At 54.8% G+C, this 19298-nt stretch overlaps 7 protein-coding genes across 7 annotated transcripts; 3 read left to right on the forward strand and 4 right to left on the reverse strand.

Annotated features, from left to right (window-relative positions):
* Nucleotides 1-944: 944 nt before the first annotated feature.
* On the forward strand, nucleotides 945-2378 carry PG985_004893 (uncharacterized protein; the record flags this gene model as incomplete). Its single annotated transcript, XM_066824662.1, has 1 exon — nucleotides 945-2378. The coding sequence occupies one exon, from the start codon at nucleotides 945-947 to the stop codon at nucleotides 2376-2378; it is 1434 nt and encodes a 477-aa protein (XP_066687822.1).
* Nucleotides 2379-2828: 450 nt separating this feature from the next.
* On the reverse strand, nucleotides 2829-5315 carry PG985_004894 (uncharacterized protein; the record flags this gene model as incomplete). The annotated part of the gene is made up of 1 exon (XM_066824663.1): nucleotides 2829-5315. One exon carries the CDS (start codon nucleotides 5313-5315, stop codon nucleotides 2829-2831), a length of 2487 nt encoding a protein of 828 aa, XP_066687823.1.
* A 517-nt stretch (nucleotides 5316-5832) lies between these two features.
* PG985_004895 (uncharacterized protein) lies at nucleotides 5833-6330 on the reverse strand (the record flags this gene model as incomplete). The annotated part of the gene is made up of 1 exon (XM_066824664.1): nucleotides 5833-6330. One exon carries the CDS (start codon nucleotides 6328-6330, stop codon nucleotides 5833-5835), a length of 498 nt encoding a protein of 165 aa, XP_066687824.1.
* Nucleotides 6331-6486: 156 nt separating this feature from the next.
* On the reverse strand, nucleotides 6487-7653 carry PG985_004896 (uncharacterized protein; the record flags this gene model as incomplete). The annotated part of the gene is made up of 1 exon (XM_066824665.1): nucleotides 6487-7653. One exon carries the CDS (start codon nucleotides 7651-7653, stop codon nucleotides 6487-6489), a length of 1167 nt encoding a protein of 388 aa, XP_066687825.1.
* A 337-nt stretch (nucleotides 7654-7990) lies between these two features.
* On the forward strand, nucleotides 7991-8446 carry PG985_004897 (uncharacterized protein; the record flags this gene model as incomplete). The annotated part of the gene is made up of 1 exon (XM_066824666.1): nucleotides 7991-8446. One exon carries the CDS (start codon nucleotides 7991-7993, stop codon nucleotides 8444-8446), a length of 456 nt encoding a protein of 151 aa, XP_066687826.1.
* A 450-nt stretch (nucleotides 8447-8896) lies between these two features.
* Nucleotides 8897-10751, reverse strand: PG985_004898 (uncharacterized protein; the record flags this gene model as incomplete). The annotated part of the gene is made up of 2 exons (XM_066824667.1): nucleotides 8897-10375; nucleotides 10434-10751. 2 exons carry the CDS (start codon nucleotides 10749-10751, stop codon nucleotides 8897-8899), a joined length of 1797 nt encoding a protein of 598 aa, XP_066687827.1.
* A 5418-nt stretch (nucleotides 10752-16169) lies between these two features.
* PG985_004899 (Zinc finger- C2H2-type/integrase- DNA-binding protein) lies at nucleotides 16170-17118 on the forward strand (the record flags this gene model as incomplete). The annotated part of the gene is made up of 4 exons (XM_066824668.1): nucleotides 16170-16314; nucleotides 16371-16421; nucleotides 16479-16510; nucleotides 16603-17118. 4 exons carry the CDS (start codon nucleotides 16170-16172, stop codon nucleotides 17116-17118), a joined length of 744 nt encoding a protein of 247 aa, XP_066687828.1.
* Nucleotides 17119-19298: the final 2180 nt, after the last annotated feature.

Consider the following 19298-nt stretch of genomic DNA (forward strand, 5'->3'; position numbering starts at 1 on the left):
GCCACAAGTGTGTGCCTCTGTAATGGCTGTCTCCACTGCGGTCCTCGTCTACCAAGAGCTTGGTGTGGGGGTTGATGCTCTGCGGGGTAGCTAGAGCCTCTGTTTGCAGCAATCTGGGCAATTCGGGATCGCTAAGTCGTGCCATGAGACCGTTCGAAATATTGCCAGTATGGTGCTATCGGCTAGATCACGGGGGTCGAAGATTGGAATATAGGCAACCGCCTGAGTATCCCGTATTGTTCTTTTATTATACCTTGCGAACTGTTTTGGGGGCGAAACTCTTGAAGTTCAGGTATCCCAATTAAGGCTTTTATGTATGGCCCTTTTTCGCTATCGAAGAGACTGCGACAATTGAATTGAGAAAGGGAGGCCCAAAACTCCATCCCAAACCCTCGTATTATCGCGATGCCAGCTTTTTCGGTTATCTGTATGGCGATGCTATTCAATCCTTTGCATCCAACGGTTGAAGTTGACGACTTAGGCAGCCTTGCGTTGGGGCGAAGGCCTGTGGACGAGTTGTTTCGCGCCGTGCCCAACGCCGGATATCACCGTTCGACTTCGGTCTCGCGTGGCAGACGCGCTGAACACGAAACATGCGCGGCGGCTGTGACGCGCATGGACACGCTTGAGTGATCTCCTAGGCCCACCTGATTGGCCAGTCTGTGCTATCTAAAGACAGGATGGGTGAGATCGCCCCGCTTCTAGGATGCGTGAGATGTCACGCCGAGTGGCTAGTCTTTACAGCCGGTCAAGCCATTTCCCCTCTTGTTTGCATGGCGACTTGCAGTAGCGCTTGTCGAGGGCAAGTGACGATCTACGGTACGCTATGGGAGCGGACAATGACGAGTCCCGTCGAAGCCATCTTCGGGCTTGTCCTCAACAGTTACGGTCTCCTAACCGACAGGATGAATGCATAGCAATGAAGGGGGTCTCACGATCGTAACATGCAGGCCTCGGCGGCAGCGTTCTACAGCCTGTGGCGAGAAGACCGAGTTCGCGAGAGGCTCTTCGAGATCTTGGATGCTGAGGATCTCGGCCATGTTCGACTCGCCTCGGCCGCATGCTGCAACCTCGTTACCAAGCGTCTGTTCTTACGAATTACACTGACCTTCCGAGCCCGCACATTCATGCAACAGTCCCGAGTCCAAGCATTGTCCCGTATCGGCCATCATATCGAGCACCTGACATTCTACCTCCCTCATACAAAAGACACGTTCCTCCCTCCTCTCATCAACGGAAGCGGGGAGGAGGTCAGGTACCTATATGCGCCTTACACGTCCACGGCGTCCACGCAGCCCCGACCGAAATGTGCCAACTGTGAGTTAGAAGAGCTTCTGACGCAGCAGTACCCGCCCTTGTTCCACGCGGCATCGAACGTTCCCTCGTTCATCCATGCCATGAGACATGTGCCCAACATAAGACACTTGACCATCAAGACGCCGGGTCAGGACGCCGAGGAGAGGTATCGACGGAGTATTGTCGACCACGCTCTCATCAGCCTGCGCATCGCGCTCGAGCGGGCGCCCCTGGAGAAGTTCGTCAAGCTGTCCCTCTCACCGACCCACCCGTCCGCCTTTCTCTACCTGCGCCACGCCCCGGGGTTCGGCTGCACGGGTCGCCGGTGGCAGCAGATCCGCAAGCTAGAGATCGCGGTGGAAGCTTGGAACTTCTACGGGCCGTCGCCCGGGCTCGACCAACTCAAGATAATCGACGACTACATCCGGATCTTCGCCGGCTGCGTCGAAAAGTTCACCTTCACCTGGCTCGGGCGCACAGGGCCTTGTCCCATCGCTCTCACCGCCGATCCCTTGTTCGCTCCGCCTCGAAGCTCCAAGAAAGAGTTCACGTGTCCGTTGCGCAAACCCATTCACTTTCCTAAACTGCGCTGCCTGTCGGTGCGTAATGCGACCATGAACGCGCACCAGCTCGGCGGGATCATGAGGAGTCATCAGAAGTGTGTGTACGAATTCGACTTCCAAGACATCGTGCTTAGCAATAGTAGTATTTGGCGCGCCGCGCTCGCCCCCCTTATGAAGACTGGTCGTTGGGCCGCCGTCCCACACGGGACCAAGGCGGAGGCGCCTTCTACTGGGTTTAAAATTAAGCGCCAGCGGAAATACAAGTGGCCCTACGCCGATCCCACGCCAATTTCCTCATCCAGCAGCAAGATGACCATCTCGGCCCCCATTTTGGACACCAGACCTGCCATGCCCATCTTGCTGCAACCCACCGTCCGCCAAAGGCCTCGGTGTTGCACAAGGCCCACGAGGCCGTGCTGGACAAGCGGTCGGAGCGGTCCCACGGCCATGCCGACAACAGCAGCAGCAGTCCTACTAGAGTGCGGTTCCGACTTGACGGCGATAGCCATCACCAGATGACGTCTACTGTTAGCATGTCGACGGATGTTCGGAGCATGGAGGTCCCAATCTTCTTGAAACGGTTCTTGAAACGGGAATGAAGGTCTCTATGAGAGTAGGGGTTATTGGCGTCGGAAACTGTCACCGTTCCTTCGCCTCAGTGAGATCGTACTAAAGGCTACGCGTGTTGTACGTAGCAGAGGCTCCATACCCAAGCACATTATGGAAGGAGCTATGACTTCGTCAAAAAGAAATAATCGCTAACTAGTATGTAATCCGCTCGTGGCCAGAAGCAAACATGTACACATCAATCTACAAACTTCAACTAACGGCTCGGCGGAGGAAGTCGACGGGCCTCGTGTGCCCACGCCCGGTAAGCGCCCGACTGTTCCAACAGCCACACGTCTCTTCCGCGAAAGTCAAGTCGGGACTTACTCAATGAAAACGGATAGACACCACCAACTGATTCGCCTACTGCTTCGCCTTTTCGTTCGGCAAGGGAGTTCTTTTCTTCCGACCCTCACAGGTGCCACAAAGGCAGTTCAGGCCGTAGTGTTTCTGGCTGTAGCGGATGGTGATCTCACTGCCGTCCATGATATCCTGCTTGGCCACCACCGCCAGAACGTATTGGGACGAGACCTTCCGCGGCTTGAGCTGCGCAACCGGGTTACAGTCGTGGTTCAGGAGCCGGAACAGGTTGCTCGAATCAAGACATTCCAGGTGGCAGACAACCGGTTCGCCGGGGATGTCGGGCCTGGCGAACTCCACGCGTCGGTCCCCTCCCGGGTTTTCCAGAACGTTCGGAGGGATAATCTTCCCCAGGAGCCATCCAATCGTATCATTCTTTTTATAGACAACTCGGCCAGGGGTACTCCCTGCTGCCTGGAGGCCCAACCCCTTGCGGCCGTAGTGTCTAATGGATGGTATAGACTTCGGGGGGCGAGTGAGGCATTCACAATCGCGCTGTGGGCAGTAATCACACCCGGCTACGCCTTCTGATAACGGGTTGGCTGGCCACACCCACTTGTCCGGCCATGCGCCGGGCCGGGGCCAGTCCGGATACTCCGTGGGGCGGTACACGTTCGTTGTGACAGGCTCGTAGGGCTGCATGTAAGAAAGAAGCTCCGGCTCCGGCAGCGTGGTCCAGTCAGGCGAGTCCGGTAGCGTCTCCCACTTGAACACGAGAGTCGGGTTACCGTCGAGAAGGGCCGATTCGAAAGCCGTGCCGACTTTACAGAGCGCGTGGGTGTAATGGTCATCTAAGAGGGTATGCAACTCGCGGCAGGTCTTTGAGGCTTTTTCTTCCGAGCTTCCCAGTTCCAGGAAGCGGCGCGGCGCAATGTCGAACTGATTATGATGCGTTATGAAAATGAAGCCCATGATCCCTTGGAATTTCTCGCCACAGAACCGATTCCACTTCCGGCCTTCAGCGAGCTGGTGTTCGAATCTCTGCTTATCCCACTTCAGCTCCTTCATTTTGTTTTGGCGCTTGTCGACATCTAACTTCTTGAAGCCATTGGGGACAGTGGAATCTAGCTCGGCCGCGAGCCGCGCTTGCCCGAGGCGACGGCGGAAAACGGCGAAATCGCGGCTCTGATCGGCATCGTCAATCCACTTCACAAAACATTGGAGTCGGTTTTCGCCGACTACAACCTGCGACGAAGATTTGACAGCCCGCCACTCCTTGACAAGGCTACGAAATAGACCGATCGTCGCCCTGCTCCGGATGGCGGAAGCCAGACGAAGGATCTCCGGAGTTGGCGGGCTGCCTTGTAAAAGAGGGATGCTGCAAAGGGAATCAACTTTCCGCACCTGCGCAACCACTTGGGCAACGTCGTCTGGGGAATTGGCCTCCTCGTCCACTTCGGCCGTCTCGTCTGGACCATGTCGAGTCTTGCGAATCTTCGATGCTTTGGGCGGCTTGGGCGGCGTATCTTGGGCGAACCTCTTCTTTCTTCCTTGCTGGCTTGCCGGAATCGTATCCTCATCGTTCTCGTCGTCGTCTTCTCCGATTTGGTCGTCGGCGCCTCGCGGACGCATGTGCCGCCACTCAATCGAGCCATCGGGACAGCTTCGGCGGCAGCAATCGGCCTCGCTGATCGACCATTTGTCGTCGGCATAATTTCTGGCGTCGGCGATCGAGTAGGCCACCGTATGGCCGGAGTGGTACGCATCGGGAAAGACCACGACGATCTCACCGGCGAACTGTCGAAACGTTCGCATCGGAATATGAGCCAGTCCTTCGGTGCCAAAGATGGCATCATGTCGAATGAACTGCGGGCATGTCGTTTGGGCTGCCTTCGAAAGCGGCAGTGCCCGAAACACCGACTCTGTTTCCCTCCTAGAAGCAGGAGGGATTACATGCCATTCTTTCTCCCCACTATACATGTAGTTGAAAGAACATGTGCCACAGTGTTCGATATGCCAGCAGAAGGGCGCACCTGGCATCCCCTCAAACTTGGCCACACTGTGCATGCCGGCAAGTCTGTGCCTGGTGGTGCCGAGGTGGTCGCCGCCGAGCTGCGCAATCGGGCTCTCGAGGGGAAGCCCGGCGCTTTTCCGGTCCGCGCCGGTACTCGCCGGCACATCGGTTGCGTAGGCCACATCCTCCAGCGCTTGTCCGGGGCGTAGCCGCGGGTGCAGATCTTCGACCCGTTCGCTCTCACAGTCGGAGCGGCGGAAGACCTGGCGTGACAATTGGGGATCCAGCCTCCAGAAGCCATCGCCAAGGCTCTCCGGCGTATAGATGCTGCAGTGCTCCCGGGGCGGGGAGGACGCTCGGGTCGGGAGGGGAGCACGCAACTCTTCTGGGAGGACAATCTTGCACACGCCGTGGTGCCGTGCGCCGTGCGACTCAGCAGCACGCAGGAGGACAGGCTTGTCGGTTTGCAAGTCCTCGACTTGCTCACGCAAGCCCTGCCGCGACGGAACAAGCGACCTCGCCGTCGCTGTCGCCATCACACAACGCCCAACAAGGAGGCACCTTCAACTCGCCGCGACCGTGGAGCCCCGGTGAGGATGAGGCCCTCAAGGCGGGCCGTCACCCGCCGGAAATGCAGCAGCAACCAAGTATACCAGCCGAGAGACGCCCAAGCAACGTCCAACTACCCAGCATTCGAGAGATGTTGAAGAAGAGGAGATACCGGAGGCAACTACAGTCCAAAGACGATCAGCACGGTACCGGACTACCGGGCATTCACAACATGCTTAAGAGGAGGGACTACTGCAAGCGCACAAGGACAGGGTGCCTCACCTGCCGGAAACGACATAAGAAGTGCGACGAGGTAAAGCCATTCTGTAAGTCAACGTCTGTAATGCTCTACGGCCTGCTAGCTAACGGCCGTATATGTGGTGCTTGTGCTCGCCTGGGTAAAGACTGCGAATATCCCACTCCCTACCACGACAACCTAGCGGGTCGATAACTGGCACCCAATCGCCCTTTGCTCCCTCCGCTGCAGTGCGTGGTTCTGGTGGCTTAGTTTGGCGATGGTTCGGCTTTGACGGTATCTTCGGAGTGGCTGCGGGCGGGTGTTCCTAGCTCGACCGCGGCCCCCTCCACCTGTAATTGTAGCAAGGGCTGTAGGTACTCGCAAATGGTGTGCATGAAAGCCGCGTGCTTTTCGGAATCTTTCCCATACGCCTTGTGCTGTAGTTCAATAAAAAACCCTAGCGCATCGACGACTTTGCACATGAAAAAGTACAGCTCCTTGGCCTCGTCGCCCACCAGGCTTTGGAAGTATTCCTCGATCTGCTCGGTTCGAGGCGCATAAGGCAGTTGGAGGAGTTCGACGATGTCCCCCGCGCATTCGACTGTCATGCACGCCTGACGAGACTCGGCGGCTTCCGGTTCATGGTGAATCTCCTTCGCTCGCTCGAGGATGTCCTCCACCAGCTCCCAATAGCGGGCTTCCCGCCCGATGGGAGGCAGAGCCTTCGCCTGGGATTCGAGGTCGCTGGATTGTGGCTGAGACATGGTGAAATGCAGTGGCGAGGAGGGTAGTGTTATTCGAGCGACAATGGGAGGCACCCCGGGTTTATAGTCGTAGTCTCGATGGGTGTACAGAACATGGAAGACGGGATACGGTCGGACGAGATACGATTACTGCTAACGGGAATCGGTTTCTAAAACCTACATCGCGCACGTTATCCGCCCAGCTGCGGAGTCAAACGGCCAAAAGGAGAGTGCCCCGGTGAGAAACCGATCTAAGAGCAGTGCCCTATGTCCGCGAAGGTCCACCCGGCAGCAGGCGGGGTCCAGCCCGTCGATGGTGCCCGCGACCTGGAGTTCGATCCGGCCTCGAAGCTTCCTCGCTTCCGAGCAGAAGGATCGCCACGTCCCCTGGGCCAGTGTGATGTTGAGGAGGGCCATCCTTGCCAGCGCCTGGCTGTTCCTCATCGTCCCGACCAGGGCGTCTTCTCTCACGCAGAGCCCGTCCAGGGCGATGGTGCGCAGTCGATGCCACACCCCTCCACTCAGTGCGAGCGGCGGTCCAGGCCGGCTCGTCTTCCCAGACCCGACCGAGAGCTCGCGGAGGTTGGGAAACATCTCCAAGACGGCCAACAGCGCTCCTGCGTCGCTTCCCGAAAGGTTAGCCGGCTGGAGAACCAGCTGGGTCACCATCCTAATGCTCGGGTAGTCCCGTCTCGGACGCAGGCTCACCCTTCCGCGAAGCTCGAGCGCTTGGACGCGGGGACATTCCAGCAAGAGATCGGAAAGCGCGTCCAGCAGGCCGTCTATCGTATCTCGAACCAGCGGAAACATCCAGATCTGCTTTCGGAGGCGGGCATACTGGATGCACTCCTCCCGCTCGCGTGGCCTCGCCTGCAGCTGCGATACGGTGATCGTCTGCAGGTTCGGGAGAAGGCGGAGGATCCGTCGGAGCCTCGCTATGTCGCGGCGCCGGTCCCGAGACGCTTCCGACTGCATGAACTCATCGTATCTCTCGTAAGCGACGTCTGCCGCGAGCTGCTGGGCTCCTGTCCGGTCGCGGAGGAAGGCTTGCGGGTGCGTGTCGTACTGCTGAAGCGGGTGGACTTCCCACTCCGCCCTCGTACAGATGGGCCAGGTCCCGTGGTAGAGCGTGAGCTGTTTCGTGTATGCCAGGGGGCCGACGGAGGTCAGGAACGCCTCCAAGTCCTCTAGGCGGTAGAGGAGGTTTAGGGCGGAGAGGTGGGTGCAGAGCAAAGGAAAGGCGACGGCCGCGAGCCCTTTGCAGGTCAGGCGAGTAGCCTTGACGTCCCGCACGGGGAGGTGGGCAAGGACAGCCCCGAGGAGCTCGGTCGGTAGGCGCTCCATGAGCTTGCTGAGACCCGGAGAAATACAGGGCTCGACGTGAGCACACCTGGAGAGCAGAGGTCGGTTTCCCCCAAGCGGCTAGATATATGTGTAAATATGCTTCTTGTTTCAGCCGCTTTGGCGACACCCAAATTTAGACCGTACGCGCGCGCGTTGGGCTACGGCAGGGGTAGCACGATTCTGTAATTCGAAAACGCCGAACTGTATGGACGCCGAGGACCGCTATAAGAGTAGGGAACAGAGACCAGGAAAGGGAAGACGCAATCGCGAAACCCTCTTGCACACCGCCGTCTCCTCTTGCCCACCGCCGTCTCCTCTTCTCACACCACCCTTCAACATGTCTTCACCCCGCGCCGTCAAGACACGCAGCATGGGCCTTATGAAGAAGTGCCACGACCTGAACAAGCTGTCGTCGGTCCGCTGCGCGCTGTTCATCGAGAAGGACGGGGTCCTGTCCCGGTTCGTAACCGATGCCGAGTTTCTGGCCCGCGTCCAGACCGCCACCGTGTATGCACACAACTCTTTCGGCCCAGATCATTTCGACACGGTCGCGGCCCGCGCCAACTATGGTGCTTCTGACGCGTCCATTCCAGGGAGCTCGGCCAGCTCGACGGCAAGCGGATCCTTCACCTCCGGCTCCAGCTCGGAGGGAAACTCGCCGAGCCTGGTACCCAGTCCGCGGCAGAGCCTGGTACCCGCCGACGCTGGTGTCAGGAAACGGGTTAAAGGGGCTGTTCCACGTAACCCCCGCTCCCGAAAGCCCGTGACGAGGTCCCAGGGAGGTTGGTTCTAGTTTATTGGCATCGCAGGGAGGGTATAGATTTACCGGTGGAGTTAACAGTCATGTATTTCTATATCGCATCAAGTAGTCTTTTATCTTTCAACATGTCTTTCGTCTCTTCCAATATCCCCTGTATGGTGTCATGTAGGAGATCGATCTCCTGCTGTAGACTGCCAGCTCGGCGAGCCGCCTGGCCTGGTAGGAGAGTCAGGTCGAGCCCCTGAGCTGAGGCAAGACCGTGCAGCTGAAAGGGACAGTTGCTGATACTGCTCTTCCCAGAGACCGGCGTACTCAGCGGTTTTCGGCGGTCAAGAGTATGCCTCTGTGATCGGTGAAGTTGCTGAAAACAACATTGTCCAAGGTGCATTTCAAGAAGTAAGCCCTGATTAGCGGCAAGTTATACAGCTAGCTGCTGGCGCCAAGACGATTGTGCGTGGTAGTGTCCATCACGATGGTTGTACCCTAGGGCAGTTTTCTGGTCCAGAATGTGCGCCCTGATTTAGGGCTCTGCCAATAGTAGCACCCTCCAACTTTATCTACTCGCCGTCTTGTCCAGTCCTTTCGACTCGTCTGGATTTCCTGGTCTTGGGGATTCCTGAAATACACATAACCTCGACTTTGGTAAGTATCCACCCAAGTTGACTCGTCCGACGCAGACGTCTCAAGGCGTGTCTTATGTGCTGATTTGTTCTCGACTCTGGTGAGAGAATTTGGCGGCCGTCGACTCTTCCCCGTCTTGCCCCCTCGTGGTGTCGATGGGGGAGTCGAGGATTGCCTTTGTCGCTTTGTGTGTGACTGGCTCAGATTGTGGCTTGCTGTAAAGCTTGTCGTGATTGATGCTTGACTCGAATCAAGCATGTCATGCTCGTTTAGATCCACCGAACCCGTCGTGCAGATTTCTGTGTTCGGATATTCCGATTGCCCTATGTTGTGCGGGCCAGAATATTCCTCGCAGTCCACAAATATCTCTGGACTGGACGCATCTTCGGGTTCTGGATAAGGGATGCCCTCTTCTCGAGCTCTGCCATTGGCTTCTTGGATGAACCTGTCTCGATACTCTTGAGCTAGGTCTCTCGAGTTTCGAAATGCGGTCACCCCAGCGATGAACGTGGAATGGGTATCAGTTAAGTCAAATCCTCTGACTTTGGTCATATGATACTCTGGCAGCTCATTTGCAACACCTGGGGCTGCAACGTGGTGGGCGTACAGCGACAATGTCCCAGCGCAGTAGGTCGAGCTGAACGTGTACGCATTGTTGTCATAGTCAACTTCGGCCTGCCCGTAGTTCTGCAGACTGTGCATGGCACGAGCTCCATGCGCTCCATCGTAGCAGGCCTGCCGACGTGCCACATCGGCACCTCCCTTTGGGCCTTTGGCCTCGAGGTAGAAATTGGGCGCCACGGGAACATCCATGTGTCTCGTGGGTATAATCTCCTGGTCAAGGTCCCGCCGAACGTGGGCGTGGACATCTCCCGCTCGAGCTCCGTCGAAAAAGTCTGGCACTGGCTTCACAGTCGTCTCATCCGTCATTGACGCCAAGTTGGTGAAGGGTAGGTGACCCTCGTTGGGGATGTCGGGATTGCCGGCGATCATTGGGACAACATTGCGCATCACTGTACCTTCGGACCTGGTTTCGTTTTTTTGTTGGAAATCCTCAAACGCTGACTCATCAAAGCGAGATGGCGAAAGGGACGGCCTACTCGTAGATAGTCTTGGTAGAAGGTCGTGGAGGTTATCAGGTTTAGCGGGTCGACAGTTGTCTCGTGCTCTATACTGTGGAAGGTAGATGCGGTTATCACAAAGATACTGTTCGAAATCATCGTTATATGCGGACGATCTCCTGGTCTTGGAAGTTGTACTCGTCGCATTGGTGCTCGGGGTAGGTCTACTGGACGCGGAAGAGTGCTCGGAAGCCATCGTGTTTGGCCCGGGAGCGGGACACTAGGTTGTTTGTGTCAGTCGAGAACGTTATGGTGCCTCGTAATTGATTAAGACTTACCCCTCGAAGATCTCGAAGATCAGGACCACCGTGTCTTGCAAACTTTCGAAGACCAGGATCACCGTGTTTTACAGAAGCTAGAGCGTCCGAATTTACCTTCTCCGGTGTTGTAGGCTTTGCAGGCGTTCGAGCGCTGTTCCGCCGATCGAGTTCTCGCAGGGCGCGGGGCGTGAGCGAGACCTTGGACAGGTTGTCCCAGAACGCTGGCGAGAAGTTTGACGGGTCGCGATAACGCTCCGATTTGATCTTCTTGCGGCGAGGAGAATCTTGCGAGAGGTCGTCTGCGAGCGGTCTCTTTCGGTTCTGTGGTCGCGCCATACTCAGCCATGTTTACAGGTCGGATACAAAATGGGTGGGAGGAGGGGTAATAATGTTCTGAGGTCCTGGGCATGCGGGATCTGAAGGCGCGTTTGGAATGTGTCGAACAGTAGTCATGGATTGGTCAGGGAGCTAGGACGGAAATGCAACTTGACGCGCTTGTCAAAAGCGGGGAAGCGCTAAACTAGGTGGCCAAGATGGCAGAAACGGGAAATCTTCCGTCCAATAAAGCTGCACTAGCGTCTCACCCCATGTCAGTGCAGGAATCTAGTGTTGCTAACCAGGCTTGCTTAGACGATCCCACTCACTTCGGCACTGGTATTTATTGCAGTCATCGCAAACTTGGATCATCGCTGCTTGCATAACACCATTACCACTCGCCATTAATGCACGATGAACGACATAATTGGCGTTTGCCGTTAGGTATGCATAGGTGTCTGGTTTCAATCACCAATAGAAGAAATGATTGGATGTACGGCATTTTTGTTTGTAAGATGTACGGCATTTTTGTTTGTAATTGAGGAAATGAGGGTATGAGGCAAAACTAGCAAGGAACGCTCCAACCGATCGAGGCGATGGTCACACAGAATTGGGTGCCGCCGCTGTCACTGTCGAAGTGGCGATTGGCCGTCCTGCACCGCTCCAAGGTGCAATACATGATAAGGCAGGCCGCTGGTATTGACCGGTGTGGGCCGTCGTGCGTGGTTCGTGTAACGTTCAGCTTATATGCCGTACGGCGACCATACATTCGCGCATCGTGGTTGGTGTACCTCAAAGGGGCCTCGCCCGATCCTGGGATATGAAAGCGGGAGTTCTTTATGTCAGCGACACTCTAGGCAACTTGCTGTGGCTACTTTGAATTCATCGGCTACGGGTGGCTTCGAAGTATGACTCACTGCTGCGCTAAGGGATGGATGCTGCGCGTCAGAACTGGCTGCTCTGATTCGTTACGACCGACCGGTTTGCTAAGTGAGCTGAGAGGTCACTCTAATTCATCGTCGCATTTTCCTGGTTGTCGGTGGTGCTTTGATGAAGTCGTACGAACCACACAACGGGAGTATGCTCGGCCGTCTATCCATGACGATTGCTTAAGGGTAGGCAGAGCTTTTCTTGGTGCCTGTAACGGCTCGACCCATGACTTTTGTTCCGTCTAAGAAACCGCCTATATCACGATCACCACACCATACTGACCGTTAGGCTTTAACTACCCGCTTGTTGGCATACGTTTACTACGGATACATACTGCACCCACCATTATTGCAATAACCGAATGCCTAGGACCTCCGCGAGTTTGGAAAGAAAGGATATAGGCTTGCTTCAACACAGGATATCGCATCCGGTGCCTTAGTGATGGAATACGAGGGCGAAATCATAAACAAGGACACCTTCCAGAAACGCGTGAGCCAGGGCCCAATTTTCTTCATTCTGGCAGTCGACGGTTTCCTGTCCCCTTGCCTTTCTTATAGGGGGAACTTGGGTTAACAGGGCTTGAAAATGGACTGGACTCGTTTCGATTGGTTTCCTTCATCTCTTTACATCACCCGGAGCCTGGGTCACTACCATCGCGATGACCCCTAGCTATTTGCTATCTTTAATGATCATTGACAAATCCTAGAGATCGACTTGACTAGGAATTCATGATTTACACCCATCCCTAGTCCAGAGAACGTGATCATGTCTGGATCGAGCAAATTCCGTAGAAGGGCCGCGCAAGAGTACTACTGGTTTCGCCAAACTTATGATACTCCTTTGGCTACCAGAAATAACAGCTGGTGCAAACAGTTGGGCTAAACAAGGCGTCGATATATGAGCGTATCGGCTGGGGTGTTGCAGTCCGGCAACGGGAACTGTGTGATCAAAGTGTGGTTTTTCCCTGTTGTAGGGCAAAGAGATGTGCAGACGAGATAGATCGTGAGATAGAGGCTGAGTGAAAACAAACAAGAGAAGTAGTTTTGTCAACGCTGAAAGCCAATCTGGATTCTTCTCGTTTCTTGTGGGTTGCATTCAGGTCAGAACCATCTCGGAACGGCAGAGCTAGCAGCATGAGAAGTCCTTCATCTCTAGACAAACGCGCCTCGAATCATTGATTGAGAGGCTGGGAACTCTATTCGGTCAAGGTGGCGTACAAAGTGGATCATATCAAGAGATATTTCTCGAAATTATTTGCAGAGAAGCGAGCTCTAAATTCGGATGGTGGACTTTGAAGGTCCTGCCACAGCTCCGCACGGGACGATAAGCTTGCATCCGTTTCAGCTGGAATGAGAGCCAGACCCCCCCCCTCCCCCCCTCAACCACTCCCAAACCGCAGAATGGTCGAGATACACGGCCGGGACGTTGAAAGTTGGATGATTCATATGTAGGTTGAGGGTAGTGGTTTATAGAGTAGCTGAGGTAGCTGATCCGTAACAAGCTAGATAGCCCCATCCTCCAATATGAGTACTCCACCAATCAGCTTATTCCCTTCATCGAGTCGCGTATTTCGTAGAACTCCACACATAATCTATGTCTCCGTGGCATTCTGGCGCCCAGGCCTCAAAGCGCGGCGCGAATGATGTAACCTGGGGTGCCTTGTAAAAGGCGGCGTTGGTGGTGTTGTTGCTGGGTGCTTGTATTTGGGAACCGGTAGATGAGGCGCCAGTGTTTCCTGAGCAACTCTTCTGACGCTTTGTATTCGGAAACAGCGGAAATTCGCTCGGGTCAAGGCCGCCGTTGCGATCTGGGTAAAGGATAAAGTCGGATTCGAAATCGAGCGCCATCTCCCTTGATTGACGTCGCCAGTATTGTACACAACCAAGTGGAATATGAGAAGAGATGTTTGGGCACCATGGATTGAAGACAGTACTGACTATCGAGACCAAGGAGGTGGAGGGTGGGTATACGTTATTCGCCAGATCTTGGTGCGCGACCTGTATTACCAGTTTGACCGATCCTTGCACTGAAAGTGCTGCGCCAAGTACCTAGGTCCCAAGTTCACCACCAAGCGCTGATCAGATGCCTTTTGAGAGCCATTCCAAAAACCTGCAGCTGTGTTGCCGAGAAGTTGGGCCTGTTGTCCCACGATAAACAAAGGCTCACTGATTGTCTCCAACCACCCAATCACGCCAGCCAGTATATGTAGCAGCCGCTTTTTGGCAACGTAGAAGCAAGATGACGTGTATGCCACCACTCCGAAATCCACACCGATAGATAAGAGCAGTGTGCTTCCCACCATGTACCCAGAACAGCCAATGAGCTCTTTGCTCTTCACTGCAGGGGCATGGAGACAGAAGCACCCCCATGCGAGTCTGTTCAACCGGTATGGCCAAGCACTTCGGGGATATGTGGCCCGTGCCCGTCGAGGAGCTTAGCCTAGCCGTCTTGACAGGCAAAACTGGCTTGCATACACGGAGACGACAAATAGGCCTACTCTCGCTGGTATCGTCCCTCCTGGCGCCCTTCCCAGAAGCCCTGGGCGACGTACCCCCAAGCGGGCAGCCAGAGCTGCTGGTATCTTACGGCGACCAGCCTCCCGATATCTGTCAGCGGTTCCTGATTGGTGTACCATGAAAAGGCCTCGCTCGACAGTCGGGTACTGTCACGGCCGAGGCGAGTGGCTGGCTGCAACCCAGTCTTCGTGGCCTCCAGTCTGGCCTAAGCACATGCATAACGGTGGCCACTGCATTAGGTCTTGTTTCATCCATGGTGCTCAGCTGCTGGAATACAGCCCTAGGAGCTATGCTAGCAAAAGGGCGCGTTCCACCTTGATGTCTCACTACTACAAGAGAGAGGATGGCAACACGAGATCTTCCGTCGACGCTTTGCATCCAACGAACCGCCCTCTCAAGGATGGACAAGAATGGAGCGGCCTGGGCTGTTCCTGGGAATCTAGTCACCCCTGCAGTGGCAGAGGTAACCGTACCAGTATGTTTCCCTTATCTGCATGCTTCAAGTCTCATTGCCTTCGAATCACCCCCGCGTGCCATTTTAAGGAGGCGGCCTGCTTGAACAGCGCTGCCACTGCGTTCACTTCAGTCACGTGTTGAAACGATTGGCCCTTTTCCTGAAGCGACTCACCCGTACTAGCGATTAGCTGGTAGAGTCCTGATTCTTCGACTCGAGGTTGGTTTCTTCGCCAGTATGCAGGCTAGGGCCTATACTTGACCGGCACGATACAGCGAGTCCAGCGAGGTTACAATACATGATGCTATTGGCCATGTTACTGCTGCAGCCTCCACCGATAACACGAGAGTATGAGTCATGGCTCTCTCCAGGCGGAGCACGGTCAAGCTCTAGGTTGAATGGAGGCTGTTCCTTCCGATGCTTCTCATCCAAACAAAACGGGCAGCATCCAATTTTGGTACTTGATTGGCTGAGCCTCCTCGAGGAGTTATGGTATGGCATGACATGGCAAATGGGGGCTGTATTGGTTGGTTGGTAGTTGCGCCTTCATCGCATGTCTATATTTCGGGTTTATGTGATCCGTGTCCTCCCAAGTCGTCCAATCGTATAGGGTCGCTTTCGTGGATAACGAGCTGCATCACCAGCACCACTGGCCCCACTCTCATATGGCTCGGCCGAGCCGTTGAGCCTACTCAGAACTCGGTGCTGACTTGCAGGTCTCCAGGAGGCGATCACGCGGCAAGACGGCAGTCCAGGACAGCATTCCCCAGCCGATCCTTTGTACATAGGTCGAAAGTTCTTGCCGTGGCTGCCTCCTTGACACAAGAGCGTCGGGGATCATTATGAGGGTGCATCGACCGAAGCCCTCCATTACATGTCACAGAACCGTATAATAGCAGCTTCCTTTAACGAAGGAGCGGTCAAGTTGGTCGGTCCATGCATCTTCCTCGCCTGCTGCTACCCATTAGAGAGCCCTGTATCGAATTGCTTCTCGGTGGGCGTCTGCAGCCCCCTGCACTACAGGTGTACCGTTGAGTCAGCAGTGACTCATCCGTCAGCCCTTTTTGTCCAGCATTCTGCACCAATCAAGTATGCGCCTTGCCGAGTTGCAACGGATGAGTGGACAATGGCGTTGAACGTAAACGAGGGAGTAGCACGAAAACGGCAAGTCTATTAGCTTGTCCACGTTTTCACTTAATAGATAACAATAGAAATCTGAAGCCCTAGACACTTTACATTATTCCACATGGAAGCTCCCCATTTCGCCTATCCTCACCAGGTGTCACCGCGCCCTGAGAAGTGTCCGATACAGACTTGCGAGTATCATGTCAAGGGAATCGCAAGGAAGTGGCGTCCGCCTCGCAAAAGAGACACGATCACGCTCCGTCCAGCAAATCCGCGCAACAATCGACCGCCAGCGAGCAGGCTCGTCACGAATTGAACGAGGACTCGGCGGGACAGAACCAGCGGGCCGGAATCTTGGACAGTTTGTCAGAAATCAGCTCTCACCAACCTCACCTGACGAGCCACCACGCCACGATGGACCGCGGCGGCATGGCCGTAGGATGCCCTGCCAAGATGGAATTTGTCCAGGATCAACAGGAGACCCAGCCTCCTGTGAAGGGGCTTCCATGCAGTACATGTAGCAAGAACTTCACTACTCCCTCTAAACTGGCAATACACGGTGCGTACTAAAATTGTAATCTTTCATTGTGCAATGTGCTGACTTGGCTAATTTAGAACGTATCCATACCGGCGATCGACCCTACGGTTGCGATCATCCCGGCTGCGGTAAATGATTTACTGTGCGCTGTAACCTGACTGTACACCAGAGAGTGCACACTAAAGTGAAGCCATACGGATGCGAGCGATGCGGAAAGGTAAGTTTTGCCATTAATACGAAGATATGGCAGTCAGCTCCTTGAAACTAACCAGAACCTGTGATTGCCAAAAGACTTATAAGCACCGACAGACCCGCGATCGCCATCAGAAGGAAGAAGCAGCCGCAGTAATGGCAGCTGTCCTGGCGCAGCAGGCTAACAAAGGCAATCCGGGATCAAACCACGCATCTCCTAACTTGCATTCTCCCGCTTGCCGCAACATGTCTATCTCGCCCAATGACGAACTTGCGTCAGCGGATGCCATACGTCGAAATGAGTACTCGTACATGAACAACAACGGCGGAACAGACATGTACTTGCAGAGCCCTCCGTTAGCTCTTGCTATGTTTGGCATGGCGTTGCGACCATCGTCGTACACCACAAGTTACCCTCCCCCACCTACACTGGAACCCAGTATTGAGCCGCATCAGCCGGGACCCGGTAGTGCTGGCGGCACTCCGCATATGGACAGTGTCGGTTGGGCCTCGTCCTCGCACATGTACTCGCACATGCCATCGCCTATCCACGGCGACAGTGGGAGCACTGCGTGCGTGTACCCTGATCTCGAGGAATCGCCCAAGCCCTACGGCAGGGGCCAAATGTGGTAGCGCTGCAGGCATCTGCCGGCCCAACAGCACATACCTGTGAACAGGTATGTCGCCGTTACTTGACACGTCAGACAGATAGACGCAGCACTTATTAGCTTGTTGGTACTAGCAGAACATGTAATGGAGAACTACTGGGCTTATCAATACACCATATATTGGTACAGAAAGAAATCGAGGACGTCGAACGCAGCCTGTGCACTATATAGTCCAATCTTCCGATAGCCGGCTTTGCGCCGTCCTGTGACTCCTTTCACATCCTGGAACGTAACCTCTTGGTCGTCGGGACCCCATGCATACGACAGAATCGCGTACAGTGGCATGCCATGGACCAACCCCTGTCTAGGCAGTAGCTTCCATCGGACTATCGCTGTAAAAGGCGCATCGCAATGTTTGGTCTTCACAAGTGGGTTAGAAGTCATAAAAGACGGCTGCCTAACTGTGGAGGCAGTCATAGAGAATTGAATCTGTAAGAGGGGGTAACGCATCGCCATGTAGATCGTGCTCAGCAATGCCAGTCGGCTAACTCTGCTTCTACCTAAGACAGAGCGATGCCATGGCCAATAGAGTCCGATATACAGCAGCCTTCCTGTGCGACAAGTTACTATATATCTCTCTGCGGCGTGCAGCTCATTCTCACGAGCAGCTGTCTTATCCGTCAGATCGTATTTACCCAAGAAAATCTCTTCGCTATCACTTACGAACAGCTGAATTACATATTCTCTGAACCTTTGAATGTACCGACCTTAATCGAAGCCCTCGCGATTATAAAAATTGCAAACGCCGAATCATGGTACGAGCGAGCTAGGGTGGTAGGCAAAGACTTCCGTATAAAGTTGAAGGGTGTGTCATTTACAATGGATCATCAGTTGTTAGTGCAGTACATCGACAATTGATCGAGATGCCCGTCATCGGAGGTGGGACTAAGGGGTTTGGGGCATTTAACTTCTTTAGACCAACAATTGATTTTTGGCGCGAGCCAGTCTGAGCCAACCTGGCAGCCCCAAGCAGAATCGACACACATGCAGTCTACTATACCTCTGCTGCAACTCCCCGTTCTTCCTGATTGGCGCCGTCTTCGAATGCGAGGGCGAGATCTCCCGCGTCTACTGAGTCCACCACGAAGAGGTATTCAACAAGAAGAAGCATGACAATCACTTTTGGTGTTGTCAGGCTATGAGAAGACCACCTGCTTTGTCCGTAAGACCCAACTACCGCAACTACAATCCACGAGCGAGATCGAGGCGCCGTCAGTACATCGCCGCGATCTCCACCCCTTTTCCACATTGATATCAACTTTATCCGGATGCTCCTCCGCATGCTCCTCCGCATGCTCTGGAATATCCTCGAAAACGATGTGTAGCACTTCTATCAAACCAAGTACATCAAGTCTCCTAAACCGAGAGAGGGTTTGGATGACGATTATCTCCAAGAGGATGGCGTTGCTGAGGCCACGGACAAGGTCACCAAGGAGTGGCCGGATACTGTCTTCGGCAAGGCATTCGATTGCCTCCTCTCCTAGGACGACAGTAATGTTGCCTGTAGAAGTAAAACAACCTGCCCGACTCCTGTCCTGCACGAATCTGTCCGCAGAGGAACCTACGGTCTGCTGGATCCCTACACTGTGCCTACTCTTGTACGGAGGAGAATCTAGGTCATTCTTCCCTGGATAATTCAAACTGCTATGGTAACAAACAAGAACACAAGAAAGGCTATGCTGAAAGCATGTTTATTGGGGTATATTACCACAGAATCGTTGTACAACCGTCGAAGACAAGATGCGGTGACCCCACCGGTAGCGCTTGACAGTAGGCGCCCACCAACGTTAGCTTCCGCAAGATCTCCATGTACCGACACCGCGCCAACCGTCCCTACAGCCTCCCGTCCGGACGCAGTCGAGACTACGCCGACCGGTACGAATAAGGGCTCATCGCCGATATCCGCCCCGAACTACGCTCCATCGACAAATCTCACCGCAAACCCCCGGCATCTGGGCTGAAGCATACGAGAAGTTCGTCAATCGAGAACGGCACTGACTACCAGACGTACTTGACAACCGCCTGCCAATGCGGTTCCTCCGATCGGTCGCCTGAGCCCTGACTGGGTCAAGTCCATGGTAAAGCAACTACAAGAGAAGCGAGAAGAGAAACAGTGGCGCGTCATTTTCCACGGCAAAGACATCA

Source organism: Apiospora marii (genome assembly GCF_038362585.1).
Source record: "Apiospora marii strain CBS 49790 chromosome Unknown utg000003l_segment0_segment0, whole genome shotgun sequence".
NCBI classification, from domain to species: domain Eukaryota; kingdom Fungi; phylum Ascomycota; class Sordariomycetes; order Amphisphaeriales; family Apiosporaceae; genus Apiospora; species Apiospora marii.